The following is a 15,177-nucleotide window of genomic DNA, read 5'->3' on the forward strand; positions in this document are numbered from 1 at the left end:
GGAGGTGGAGAGGAATGTACAAATGTTCAAACTGGCTGCATCAAGAAGCTGGCTTCAGCTATCTGCCTTCTATGTAAGTGTAGCAAATAACCCCTTCACGATATGCAGATTGGCAGTTTTATCAATTTTCACTTATCACTTGATTGCTGACTTCAAAACCATCACGTGGCAAGATTTCATCACTACATAGTTCTTGGCCCTCACCTCTATCTGCAAGGTATTCTGACACTGATTAGCTCCAGCACATTCTGACATGGAGATGTACAGCCTTTCAGCCCACCTGTCGGTATTGACCATGGTATCATATTTTCCTGCATTTGGCCCATTTCCCTCTCAACATTTGCTATCTGTGATACCTGTTCAAATGCCTTAACGTTGCAATCACACCCATCTCCATCACCTCCTCTGGCAGCTTGTGACACATACCCACCAGTCTCTGTCAAAACACTGTCTCTCAGACTTCTATTAAATCGTTAACCCTCTCACCATAAACCTTTGCCTTCTAGTTTTAGACTCCGCTATCTCATGACCATCTTCCATAATGTGATGCCCCAACTTATATACAGAATCCTTTGTCAATGAAGGTTAACATGTTAGTTGCCTTCTTCACATCTATATTTACCCTGCCCTCATCAAGTCACTTCACCTCTTCATAAGTTTAAATTAAATTTGAGAGACACAAATTCCCACACACAGTTAACCATCTCTATTCAATCCTTGCCTTTCCAAATGAAGACAGACTGTTCTCTTAGACTGTTCTCTAATAGCTTTCCTACTACTGATGTTGAGTTCACTGGGCCTATAGTTCTCTGGCTTGTCCTTGCAGCCTTTCCTAAATAAAGACAAATATTAGCTACTTTCTGGACTTTCAGTCCTTACCCATGGCTTTGGAAGACACAAAAATCTCTACCAGGGCTCTAGCAGTTTCTTCCCTTGCTTCCCACAAGGATTAATGTGGCCAGGCCCCAATGATTTAAGCATCCTTATGCACTTCAAGACTGCCAATACTTCCTCTTTTGTGATCATTAATCTTTGTCTTTGGACCCTGAATCTTTCTAACCTTGTAATCAACATAAAACTTAGACCCTGGGATTAACCCTAATGAATGCAAACAATTATTAATCCAAGTTCAACCATTTCACTAATTATTTTATCTGTATTCTTCATATTATAATATTTAATTGGGAGATTAGATGTAGAAATTGGGGCTGAATACACATGTAACCAAGGACAAACATCTATCCTATCATCTTCACTATAAGTAAGTAAAACAACTTTATTTGGTAATTTTAATTTGCTTCTTAAATAGGACAGCAGCTCATGATTACACAGTGACAAAAGGATATGTTGCCTCTTACTTTTTTGTACGCAACTGCAATGTGTCCACCTATTCCTTCTGATATTGCCCTCCTTCTCACCAGAGTGGATTCTGCAAGGAAATAGTGAAAGGTTTCTCATTATCAGTATAGGAAACTGAAAAGTCAGTGAAATGGTGGATTTAAACTAAGGAACACCGCCTTCATGAAAACACATCAGCAAACTTAACTTTATATTTTCTTACAATGTACCTTGTACTGAAAGTCACTTTCAAACTTTCACAATTGTAACATTTAATTTATCCTTCTTATTAAAAAAATTAAAACTTTTTTAGAACATTGGGATTCTTTAAACCTCAGCATTTGAACATCTAAACATAGATGAGTTCAAAAAAAGTCAACTGTGTTTTTGATTTATTTTGATATGAATTTCTTTGGAATTTCTTTTAAATATCAAACGTTTTACAAATTCCTGTCCTGATAAGTCACCTGGAGATTCCCCTTGCACTCCCAGCATGTACATCTAGTTTAAAATAAATCCCAGCAGGTGCAGTGGCCTTTCTACATGACAATATCACACTAGAACAATCAGCATGTTCCATGGTTCCCTGCCTAGTGAGTGGCATTTTCAGTTTTAGTAACACTTGGTGTGTGTTTGCCAGCCTGATGCATTCAAAGCTAGTGACTGGGATGATGACTAACATTTTTCTGGAGATTTGCATCTGAGTTTTACTGTTTGCCATTTCCCTACCTATTCTTTAGTACCTTGCTATTGATGCATGTGCTGTGCAATCACACCCTATTGTGGACTCCTTCCACAAGACACCATCTTGGAGAACATACGCATCTTGCATATACACTCAGTGGCCACTTTTTTATATGCAGGAGGTACGCTGAGTGTATTTCTGTATGTTCATGGTCTTCTGCTGCTGTAGTCCATCCACTTCAGAGATGCTCTTCTGTACTCCATTGTTGTAATGTGCGGTTATTTGAGTTACTGTTACCTTCCTGTCAGCTTGAGCCAGACTGGCCATTCTCTGACCTCATTAAGAAGGCATTTTCACCCACAAAACTGCTGCTGACTTTTTTTTTTGTTTCTCACACCATTCTCTGTAAACTCTGGAAAATGTCGTGCATGAAAATCCCAGCAGTCCTTGATATACTCAAACCATCCCATCAAACCCACCAACTTTGGTGGTCCATGGTCAAATTCACTTAGATCACATTTCTTCTCCATTCTGATGTTTGATCTGACAACAAATGAACCACTTGACCATGTCTGTATGATATGAGATGCTGCCACATGATTGGCTAATTAGGTATTGTATTAACGAGCAGGAGTACTGGTGCACCAAATAAAGTGGCCATGTATAATATTCTTTCAAAGTATTCTCTTGATCCAAGTTGACTAAGCATGTGCCCATTCTTTCTTGTACATACAGATAACTGTATCTCTGAATAGCAGAAGGTCAGAATAGTCAGAGATCGATCTATATGCAGTATACAGAATGACTAACCTAGCTGAATCACCACTTCAAACCATACATGTCATGATTGGTGATGGTCTTTTGCAGAATCTTGTAATCCACATTATGCAGCAAGGTGGTAAATTTATTTATTATTGTCACATGTACCGATGTACTGTGAAAACCGTGTGTTGCATAATGTTTGTAGAGACTAATTCATTATAGCACTGAATTGACGTAGTACTTGGCAAAACAATAAAATAATGCAGAATCAAGTCAAGTCACTTTTTATTGTCATTTCGCCCATAACTGCTGGTACAGTACACAGTAAAAATGAGACAACATTTTTCAGGACCATGGTGCTACATGAAACAGTACAAAAACTACACTGAACTACATAAAAACAACACAGAAGAAAACTACACTAGACTACGGACCTACCCAGGACTGCATAAAGTGCACAAAACAGTGCAGGCATTACAATAAATAATAAACAAGATAATAGGCACAGTAGAAGGCAGTATGTTGGTGTCAGTTCAGACTCTGGGTACTTGGGAGTCTGATAGCTTGGGGGAAGAAACTGTTACATAGTCTGGTCGTGAGAGCCCGAACGATTCGGGTGCCTTTTCCCAGATGGCAGGAGGGAGAAGAGTTTGTATGAGGGATGCGTGGGGTCCTTCTGATGCACCATCAATAACTCTCCGAGACGTGTGGTGAGATATAGGCTTTTATTGGCTGGAAGAAAGAACAAGCAGCAATTGACCACCATACTACATCCTGGAGACTGAGGCCAGGGCTCAGGCTCCAATTGCCTTTATACCGGGGTCCGTGGGAGGAGCCACAGGAGCAGTCAGCGGGGGGCGTGTCCAGACAGGTAAATGTAGTTCACCACACCTTCATAATACTGTTTGCTTTGCGAATGCAGTGTGTAGTGTAAATGTCTGTAATGGCAGGAAGAGAGACCCCGATGACCTTCTCAGCTGACCTCACTATCCGTTGCAGGGTCTTGCGATCCGAGATGGTGCAATTTCCGAACCAGGCAGTGAAGTACTTATAATTCCAGAGATAGTGCAGTGTGGAAATAGGGTGCAAGGAGGTAATGAGGCAGATTGTGTGGTTAAGAGTCAATTTTTATCATGCTAAGGAACTGCTCAGTAGTCTTATAACAGCAGGAGGGAAGCTGTCCTTGAGCCTGATGGTATGTGCTTTCAGGCTTTTTTACAGGCTGCCCAAAGAGGGGTCTTTAGTTATGCTGGTTGCTTTACCGAGGCAACAAGAAGTACTGTATAGACGGAGTCTATGGAGGGGAACATGTGCAAAATGCTGAAGGAACTTTGCAGTCCAGGCAGTATCTATGGAAAAGAGTATAGTCAACGTTTTAGGCCAAAAGGTTTCCGTGACGTGCTTAGCTGTGTTCAGAACTCACTGCAGTTTCTTGCTGTCATGGCAATGCAGTTGCCATATCAACCATGATGTATCTGGATAGGATGCTTTCTATGATGCATTGGTAAAAAATTGGTAAGGGTCAAAGGAGACACGTCAAATTTCTTTAGCCCCCTGGGTCACCATGTTCTGACCATTGATTTCTTCCCATTCTAGAGGAGGTAACAGTTCTGTTTTTATCTCCTCCTCTTCAGAGGAACATTGTGAGGATCTCCTCTCTGCATTCTGAAATGTTCTCAGTTAGAACAAACAGCTGGTCCAATCTCTTCCACTTGCCATTCTAAACTTTTTTGATATGAGATAAGAAATTAAGGGAGTCTGTGCTCTTTGTGTCTTCACGTTGTCTGGCTTAGCAATAGAACGATTTTGGATCATGAATGTGCCAGTTTTCAAGCACATTTTTGAGCTTCGTCTAACTTAAAGCTGCTGATCAAAAACTTGCCTCTGCAAAAGGTAATTTCATGCTCTGGCTTGGAAGATGAAATTGGGGAATCCCAAGGCAAGAGGTTTTTTTGAATCCTTAGCTTTTGGAGCTGCATTTAGATATAAATCAGACCCAATTAGCAACTGAAGGAATAGATCTGCGTACATTTCTTCAGCTGGCACATTTCCCTTTTACTCTCTCTTGCTTTTGCATTGTGGATGGGGAACTTCTTGATGTTTGCTTCGATTGCTTTTGAATACTAAATCAGGGAATTGAAAGGCTTTGTGGTTCTCCCACCTGTGTGTAGACAGAAAGGATTCACATGGAGTTCAATTCAGAACAAGCTTTTTCTTTATTACAACTTGGCATCAACAGGGGAGTCACTCGTCCTAGAACATATGCTCCCCATCCAAAGTTTTCATTATTTTAAGCTAATTTTATCTATTTTTCCCCACTGCTTCTGCCCCAAGCCTTTCGACGTGACAAGATCACAGCACCCATGTTTTATGTCAACTGTATGCAGTTCTGCTTTTACCTTATGTACAATGCAAGCTCCAAACCTGGAGTTTTATGAAGCTGTTGCTAGGCTTGTGTCCAGTGTTCACTGTAGTTTAGCCTACAACGTGGCTTGGGCTGGTTGAGCCCGAACAGACTTTCACAGCCTGGCACCAACTCTGTAGGGTCTCTCTTTATCTCTCTGCTACATGCTTATCCCAATCTCTCTCCGTTAAACTACAGAACCAAGAATTCTTCTTAAGTCAAGAATTGACTCAAGTCAGTATGTTTTGGTCGTGTTCTGCATTGAAACATATTTGGAAGTCTATTTTCTCTTCACCACAACACTTAATTCCCTTTTTATACAGAAATCTATCTAATGGTGTCTTAAATATACTTAATGAGGTAGCCTCTACTGCTTCCCTGGGCAAAGAATTCCACAGATTCACTAATTTCTGGGAGAAGCAGTTTCTTCTCATCTTTGTCCTAAATCTATTACCTTGAATCTTGAGGTTATGTCCTCTTATTCTAGTCTCACTTAGCAGTGGAAACAACTTCCTGCCTCTAGTTTATCACTTCCTATAATTTTATACTTCTCTATAAATTCACCCTGCAATGGGTAGTCAAAACTGCCTCACTGGCACCAGCCTTCCCACCATCAATGGCGTTTACAGTGAAAGGTGCCAGAAAAGAGCCAGTAATAACATGAAGGATCCCACCCACCCTGCTCACCCTCCCATTCCCATCAGGGAGGATGTCTACATAGCATCCATGCCAGAACCACCAGACTCAAAATAGCTAGTTTCCCAAAGAAGTAAGGTTGATCAGCACCTCCACTCGGTAACTCAACTCTCCAATTACCCCACCACCACTACTTTATCATTTCCTGTCAGTCTCCTTACCTAGAGTCACTCCTGTGCCTCACGTTATTTTAAAGATCAATATAAGCTATCTTATATATTTACATTATTATGTTTTTTTAAATATATTTTTTATATATTCTTTATCTTATTGTGCTTTTTTAGTGTTGCATCAGATCCAGAGTAACAATTATTTCTTTCACCTTTACATTTGTTTTGGTAATGAAATTAAATAATCTTGAATCTTCTTCTGAATCACAGGCAACTCAATCTCTCCTGAAAGGCTAACCTCCTCACTTCCTCTGCACCTCCTCCAAAGCCAGTATGTCTTTCCTCAACAACACACACAATATGCTAGATGAACTTAGCAGGTCAAGCAGCATCTATGAAAATGGATAAACATTCGATATTTTGAGCTGAGTCCCTTCATCAGGATGAGAAAGGGGGAAGATGCCAAAATAAAAAGCTGGGGCAAGGGGAAGGAAGATAACTAGAGAGAGCGAGCAGCTTCAAGTTCCTGGGTGTCAAGATCTCTGAAGATCTAACCTGGTCCCAGAATATTGATGTAGTCATAAAGAAGGCAAGACAGCAGCTATACTTTATTAGGAGTTTGAAGCGATTTGGCATGTTAACAAATACGCTCAAAAACTTCTATAGCTGCACCGTGGAGAGAATTCTGACAGGCTGCGTCTTAGTCTGGTATGGAGAGGCTACTGCACAGGACTGAAAGAAGCTGCAGAGGGTTGTAAATCTAGTCAGCTCCATCTTGGGTACTAGCCTACAAAGTACCCATGACACCTTCAGGGAGCAGTGTCTCAGAAAGGCAGCGTCCATTATTAAAGACCTCCAGCACCCAGGGCATGTCCTTTTCTCACTGTTACCATAAGGTAGGAGATACAGAAGCCTGAAGGCACACACTCAGCGATTCAGGAACAGCTTCTTCCCCTCTGCCATCCGATTCCTGAATGGACTTTGAAGCTTTGGACACTACCTCACTATTTTTAATATACAGTATTACTGTTTTTGCACTTTTTAAAATTATCTATTCAATATATGTAATTGAATTACTTGCTTATTTATTATGTTTTATTTTATTTATTATTATTACTTTTTTTCTCTCTCTCTGCTACATTATGTACTGCATTGAACTGCTGCTGCCAAGTTGACAAATTTCATGTCACACGCCGGTGATAATAAACCTGATTCTGAGATGATGGGTGAAGCCAGACTGGTGGGAAAAGTAAAAGGCTGGAGAAGAAGGACTCTGATAGGAGAGGAGAGTTGACCATGGAAGAAAGGAAAGAAAGAGGGCACCAGAGAAGGTGATAGGCAGGTGAGAAGAGGTAAGAAGCCAGGGTGAGGTATAGAAGAAGAGGGAAGGGGGTAGGGAAAAGAGAAAAAAAATATTACTGGTGGAAGAAATCGATGATCGTGCCAGCAGTTTGGAGGCTACCTAGACAGAATATGAAGTGTTGCTCCTCCATCCTGAGAGTGGCTTCTTTATGGCAGAAGAGGAGGCCATGAATTGACAATGCGGTACAGGAATGGGGATAAGGATTAAAATGGTTGATGGCTGGGAAATTCAGCTTTTGGCGGATGGAGTGAAGGTGCGTTACAAGTAAGCAGATCAGAACTGCATGCAGGTAAGGCCTCACCACTACTCTGTACAGTGGCAGCATAACCCCCCTACTCTTAAAATCAATCCCTCTAGCAAAGAAGGCCAACGTTTCATTTGCCTTCTTGGATAACCTATGCACATACAAACAAACCTTTTGTGATTCATGCACAAGTACTCCTAAGTCCCTCTCGACAACAAAATGCTGCGATCTTTTACCATTTGAAATGTAATCAGTTTCAATGGTTTTATGTCATATATATTGTGTTTTTCATTTGTTTTTTGCCATTTGAGCAATTTGTTCTTTTGTTGCTTGTTGGGTGTTTGACGCTTTCTTTGAACAGGTTCTACGTTGTTTCCTTGTTTTGTGGCTGTCTGTGGGAAGATGAATCTCAGTGTTGTATACTGCATTGCGTATTTTGATAAAGGTATGTTAAATCTTTGAATCTTTATAATCTGACCTTTTATTTTCCTTCCAAAGTGGATGACCTCGTAGTTATCAACATTGCACTCAATCTGCCAAAAGCTCGCCCACTCACTTAGCCTATCTATATCTCTCAGCAGACACTCCACATCCTCTATACAACATACATTTCCATTAGATTTAATGTCATCAGCAAACTTAAATACACTGTACTCAGCCTCTTGCTCCAAATCGTTAATTATATATTGTGAACTGTTGTAGGCCCAGACCATCTCCTGCAGCACTTTATTCACCACTGATTGCTAACCAAATAAGCACCCAGTTATCCCAGCCCACTGCCTTCTATTGGTTAACCAATCCTCTATTCATTTAATACATTATCCCCCAAATCCATATACCCTTTTCTTACAGATAAGTCTTTTATGTAGCACCTTATCAAATGCCTTTTGGAAAATTAAATATACAACACTCATCTGTTCCTCGCTGTCTACTGCACTCAGTTCTTTCCTCAAAGAACTCCACTAACTTTGTCAAGCAGTATTTGCCCTTCATGAGTCCATGCCTGATAGAACCACTTCTGTCCAGATGTCTCACTATTTCTTCCCTAATGATTGTTTCAAGCATTTCCCCAATTACAGCATTAAGCTACCTGCCTATATTTACCTGCCTTTTGCCAGCATACTTTTTTAAACAATAGAGTGACATTTGCTGTCTTCCAATCTGCTGGGGCCTGCCCAGAGTCCAGAGAATTTTATAAATGATCACAAATGCGTCTACTATAACTTCCATCATTTCTTTCAATACCCTGAGATGCATCCCATCAAGATCAGGGGAGTTGTCTACCTTTAGAGCATAAAGGTAGACAAAGTTTAGGCACACTAGTTTTCCCATCACTACCTTTTTAGTGACAATGATTGAATTGAGATCTTTACCTCCCATCACATCCATAACATTTCTTTTTGGCATATTAGATGTGTCCTCCACTATGGAGACCAACACGAAATAGTCATTCAAGGCCTCAATTATTTCCACATTTCCCAATACTAATTCCTCCTTCTCACCTTCCAAGGATCTACATTCACTTTAGCCAACCTTTTCCACTTTATATAATTATAAAAACTTCTAAGTTTTGAAGGTTGAAGGTTGAGGGGGGACTTGATAGAGGTATTTAAAATTATGAGGGGGATAGATAGAGTTGACATGGATAGGCTTTTTCCATTGAGAGTAGGGGAGATTCAAGCAAGAGGACACGAGTTGAGAGTTGGGGGCAAAAGTTTAAGGGTAACACGAGGGGAAATTTCTTTACTCAGAGAGTGGTAGCTGTGTGGAACGAGCTTCCAGTAGAAGTGGTAGAGGCAGGTTCAGTATTGTCATTTAAAGTAAAATTGGATAGGTATATGGACAGGAAAGGAATGGAGGGTTATGGGCTGAGTGTGGGTCAGTGGGACTAGGTGAGAGTAAGCGTTCGGCACGGACTAGAAGGGCCGAGATGGCCTGTTTCCGTGCTGCAATTGTTATATGGTTATATGTTATAATATCTGTTTTTTATATTTTGTGCTAGTTTATTTTCATAATCTATTTTTCCTTTCTTCCTTGCTTGCTCAGTGGCTCTTTGCTACTTTTTAAAGTTTTCCCAATCTTCCAGTTTCCCACAACTTAGCAACTTTGTATACATGAGATTTTAGTTTGATGCCTTCTTTTTATTCCTTAGTTATCCAAGGCTGGCTCTCCCCACCCTTACTGTCCTTACTTTTAACTGGAATGTACTTTTGTAGAGGACCATGTAAGATTCTCTGAAAGTCTTCCACTGTTCCTAGTGTCCTACCATATGAGCTGTCGTCCCAGTCTATGCTAGTCCACTCTTAGCTCATCCCATTGCAGTTTCCCTTATTTAGGCAGAAAATACAGATTTTAGATTGAACTATTATACCCTCCATTTGTATATAAAGTTCAATCATACTCTTTCCACAAGGATCCCCAACTACAAGATTGTTAATTTTACCTGTCTCATTGCACAGGGCCAGATCTAAGGTAGCAATTTTCCTTGTAGGTATGCTAACATGCTGTTCAAGAAAGCTGTTGTGGAAGTTGTAGCAAGGCGAGGGTTAAGGCAATATGCAGGCAAGGATAGTTTACAGACAGTGTGCAGCCAATCCAGGCAAGAAAGGTCTTTGAAGAGCATAGTTCCCTTCTTCACAGGAGGAATGGGAGTCATTTGGCATATCAAGACAAGATAATGATACAAATGAAGGATTCTAGGGTAAAATTTACTATTGGTCTGTTATTTTACGAAGTCTGAAGTATTACTGGTCTTTAACATAAGATTTTATTGGTTATTAATCCCTGTATTATCATAGTGCAATTGGTGATTGGTGATTGATCATACAAATAAGATATCTGAACATACACAAGATTACCAGTTGGTCAGTATGTCCAACTAGTCAATTTCTGTAGTATCTATTATCCCAAAGATATGCAGGTAGGTCCATGACATCTGTAAATTAACCATTTGTGTAGACAGCTGGCAAAAGAAGCAAAAGGGAGTTGATGTATACAAGTCCATAAGATATAGGAGCAGAATTAGGCCATTTGGCCCATTGAAACTGCTCCACCAATCATTGCTGATATGTTTTCTCAACCCCATTTTCTTGACTTCTACCCATAATCTTTAACCCCCTTATCAATCAAGAACCTATTAATCTCTGCCTTAACTACACATATTGACATGACTTCCACAGGGCTCTGCAGCCACACAATTCTGCATCACCCTGGGGCATGTAAGATAGAATAAGTTCTACTGCTATGCTATTATAGCTGCGAAAGTACCAGAGTTCGGAGTTCAATTCCGGTGCCTTTCTGTAAGGAGTCTCTGTACATCCACCCTGTGGAATGTGTGGGTTTTCTCTGGATCTCCTTGTTTCCTCCCACAGTCCAAATATGTACCATTGCAGGGATGCAGGCAAGACAGGTGGGGGGAACGGGACTCACAGAATTCTTCTGCTGACATCCAACATGGACTTGTCAAGTTGAATGGCCTCCATTTGTGTCCCGTTTGCAAGTTCAATGACCTCAGCCCATATTTAGCTGCTGGAGGACTATCAATGTTGTTTGATTTCTACCAGCAGATGGCTCATGTTAGCAAGCAGCATGCTTCAGTAGCAATGTAGCTTCATACTGGGTGAACAGTTTACAGAAGAGTGAAATGAACGAACCAGTTTAATGGCAGTTTTAAAAATAACTGCTTTACTCAATTATCATCTCCCCAACTTTTAAATTGATCTTGATGTAACAGATGATGTAATTTATCTCTTAATGTTGTAACTTAAATTCAATTCATATTTTCCTTCACTTCAGACAGAATATTCATTTATGTTTAAATATTCAATAAATTATCATTTCAAATTTAAGACAAAGTAGTTATTTGTGTAATATTAACCTCATAGGGGCGGCGTGGTTACGAACCAGTGAGCACATTGCTTTACAGTGCTGGTGTCCAGGGTTCAATTCCCGCCACTGTCTATGGGGTGTTTGTACGTTCTCCATGTGATCATGTGGGTTTTCTCTGGGTGCGCCAGCTCCCTTCCTCATTCTAAAGTGTGCGGGTTAGTAGGATAATTGGTTAGATAGGTGTAATTGGATGGCATGAGCTCGCTGGCCTGCTACTTTGCTGTATCTCTTTAAAAAAAACTGTCACTTATTCCCTCAGCGTTACTGAATGGAACTGTTATTCCTAAATGAAGAACTCCTACTCAGTAATGTCAATACACTTCAGTAATTGCTCTATAGCATATATGTCAAACTCAAGGCCCGCGGGCCAAATCCGGCCCGCGGTGGAATTATCTTTGGCCCGCGAGATAATATCTAATTACTATTAAAGCTGGCCCCAGTAATCGAAGCGCCTATGGCGTATGATATGGCTAATGCTGAGTTTATTCAGGTACCAGGTTTTCTGGGTTTTTAGTGTTTATTCGGCAGTCTTCTTCATAAGAAACGGAATTTGTAAAGTGAAACACTTTGTAGTTATAGCAGAGACTGAGACACATGAGAGCAGGCTGAAAAAACGGAGGCAACGAAAGCTGCGTTCGCACGCGTCCGACTGATCCGGCCCGCATGAAGCTGCATTTTGCTCAATCCGGCCCGTGACCTAAAATGAGTTTGACACCCCTGCTCTATAGCAATGAAGTATCTGATAGTTAAGAATAACTTACCTTTGACACACTTCTGTTCTGGAAACTGAGCCTCAAGCTGAATAAGAAATACATCATCTACAATTTCCTCTGTTTCATCCGAAAAGGTAAGCTGTGGCAGAAAAGGAAACGGAAAATATTATAAATAAAATTTAACTGAGTAATTTCAGTTTGCCTTTTGACCAAATAAAGCACCCAAAATTAAATCTACTATCAGCAATGATGCATGTGAAACCCACCAACAGTTGTAAAAATCCAGCCAATTCTGGACTATGTGGGTGTACAGATCCACATTAATACAGTTGTCACTTAACTAACCTCTCAGATTGCCTTGGACATCATGCCTGGTCAGTGCTGGCCTTGCCAACGATATCCACAAGCCATAAAAGACCAAAAGGCAAACACCAAGGTTTGCTGGTGCATTGTGAAGTGTCACTTTGTAAATGGTGAAAATAGATTTTGAACTTGAAGATATGCAATCCCAAAAGTTAATCAGCAACTTACTAGTGTCTTAACTACAAGAGCAAAGGCTGACACAGACTAAAAAAAGTCACTCCACATACAAACCTAAATTGCCGCATCAGAAAATATGGCTGAGTGGTCAGGCACAAATAATTTTCTAACGAAGTGGGCACCTCATTCAGCATCTACATTAACTGTTCAGTTTTTGGTCAGTTCAACAGACGTACAATTGTAGTATTATGTAACTGGGTCAAATATGTCACTTGATATTGGAATAAAAGTACATACCTTCACACTGTAGATTTGAAAGCAAACAGGCTGACACCCCATTCGTACATAGTATGAAGCAACATCCACAATAAATGGATCAGCGCCAGACTGTTGTCCAGGTGTTGTAGACTGCAAAAATCATTTTAAGCTTGTCAGCTTAACTAGATAGAGATATAAATCTGATTTTTAACTGTTATTTTTAGTTGGGTTAATGTTTAGAGATCTAAAAACTCCTCACTTAAAACATAATTAACCAATTAATTGTAAGGGTTTTGAGCTATTTGCGTGTTCATTGCTTCATTACCTTCCTTCATACTTTAGTTTTGCTGTTAATTATACTGACATACAATACAGTATTGTGCAGTATTTATTTTGTAAAACAACAATGAGCATTTGCAATTATTTTGTACCAAGCTTACTGCTGTAATTAACATAAACTTAAAATGGCTATTTCTTCAACACAACTCTAAAGCTGTTCCCAACACTTCTGCTTTAATTACTAGAACAAGCATATTATATTGGATGGTATAATATGAATGACCCAGCCAGAAATGGAAAACTAATGAATTTATGTGTTAACTAAATGACTGACAAAGCATTGTTAATAATTTATATGTTGGGTATTCACATTGAAATCCTTCTTTTACATTAACAAATACAGTATATCAAATCTTGATTGTGATAATGTCTTAGAATAGTGACAAAGGAATATGATCATTCATCAGCTTATTAAATAATGCTTTATAGATTGATCTGAACTCACATTTGTTCAAGACTGTAATCTTAGCTCACATTAATGTTTTGTTCATCAGTGTAGCCAGATTATAAACAAGAATTCAAATCTTCTTCAAAATATATCCAGTACTGCTCACAAGAGGTTATTTTGTAAACAAAATATATATTTTCAAATGAGATCATCTATACATATTCACCTCAATCTTAACCCAAAGCTACATCTTTGATTTAAAATCAGGGGCCATATTACAGAAATACTGTATCAGCCTTTTTGCTTGAAGCTACTCTTATTTTGCATCCTCTTTTTGATTTTACATCATATTAGAATATTTTCTCACTTTGCACTTTTATAATTCCAAATTTATTCTCTGAAAGATGAGGTTAAGACTTCATTTCAAGTATTATTACAAATTATCAATTCTGCAGTTTCAGTATATGACGGACACTCCAACTAAGATAACATAGACTATGAATATGTGCCAACAGTAATGTGTGTTGTCAGAGCACTGACAATGTATTTTACTGTTAGCACACATTGACAGTCCATTTTCTCATTTATTGACAACTAGTTCACAAGGCAATTAATTAGTACTCTTGCCACGTTGATTTTTGTGCTTGCCAAATGAAACATGCAATTATCACAAAATTAGTTACAACTGCACCCAAATAATGAGGTACGAAATGTAACAACAGACCTTACTTATATAAAAGTATTCTACTTCATGTATCAAAAAGCACAAAATTATAAATTTACAATTTTTTGCAGAAATATATTTGGTGCCAGTGAGGGTTACAGATTCATAAAGCCACTTTCATATAGCACTTAATCAACGAATCAGAAAATAAACAGTAACCTGAGTTAGGAGTATCACAAACATGAGAAGATCTGCTAATGCTGAAAATCTGAAACAACACACACAAAATGCTGGAGGAACTCAGCAGGCCAGGCAGCATACATGGAAGAGTAAACAGTCAGCACTTAAGTCCTGATGAAGGGTCTCAGCCCTGAACGTTGACTGTTTGCTCTTTTCCATAGATGCTGCCTGAGCTGCTGAGTTCCTCCAGCATTTTGTGTATGTTCCACACGAGTTAGGAGCTGTGTAGGCCCTCCTTCTATTAGTGTGAACATATAGCAATTAGTACCTATGGCAACAAAGAAAAAAATCTAAGGACACTAACTTCAAGGAGGAGGAAATTGTCATTTTCACAAACAGCCTATTAATCTTTTTCCATAGCATGTAATATTTGTTTGTGTACACAATAAGATCCAAAAGGCATGTCCTTACCATTTTAGCCAGTTCAGGTATCATGTTGCACAGGCTGTTAATATTGCTGTTATACCATGGATCTATGCTGCCCAAGTACCTGGACAGCTCACAAGAAAGGTCACGATGTAGTAAATGTTTGACCTAAAAATGAATTATAAAGTTTTCAGTATTTACTAATAAAAAGTGTTAACAGTACATCCAATTTTTCAAAG

The 15,177-nt window shown here is 39.4% G+C and overlaps 1 protein-coding gene across 4 annotated transcripts in view; it reads right to left on the reverse strand.

Annotated features, from left to right (window-relative positions):
- The window catches only part of LOC140714607 (phosphoinositide 3-kinase regulatory subunit 6-like), a 104,050-nt gene that overhangs the window by 19,729 nt on the left and 69,144 nt on the right, over positions 1–15,177 (reverse strand). For all 4 annotated transcript variants that reach the window (XM_073025948.1, XM_073025946.1, XM_073025949.1 and 1 more), the window contains 4 exons: positions 14,984–15,106; positions 12,981–13,091; positions 12,252–12,342; positions 1,359–1,429 (listed from right to left, as the gene is read on the reverse strand). In XM_073025948.1, the coding sequence (XP_072882049.1) occupies positions 1,359–1,429; positions 12,252–12,342; positions 12,981–13,091; positions 14,984–15,106 (396 nt within the window). The remainder of the gene's footprint in view (positions 1–1,358; positions 1,430–12,251; positions 12,343–12,980; positions 13,092–14,983; positions 15,107–15,177) is intronic.

The sequence above is a fragment of the Hemitrygon akajei genome, chromosome 22 (genome assembly GCF_048418815.1).
Source record: "Hemitrygon akajei chromosome 22, sHemAka1.3, whole genome shotgun sequence".
Lineage (NCBI taxonomy): Eukaryota > Metazoa > Chordata > Chondrichthyes > Myliobatiformes > Dasyatidae > Hemitrygon > Hemitrygon akajei.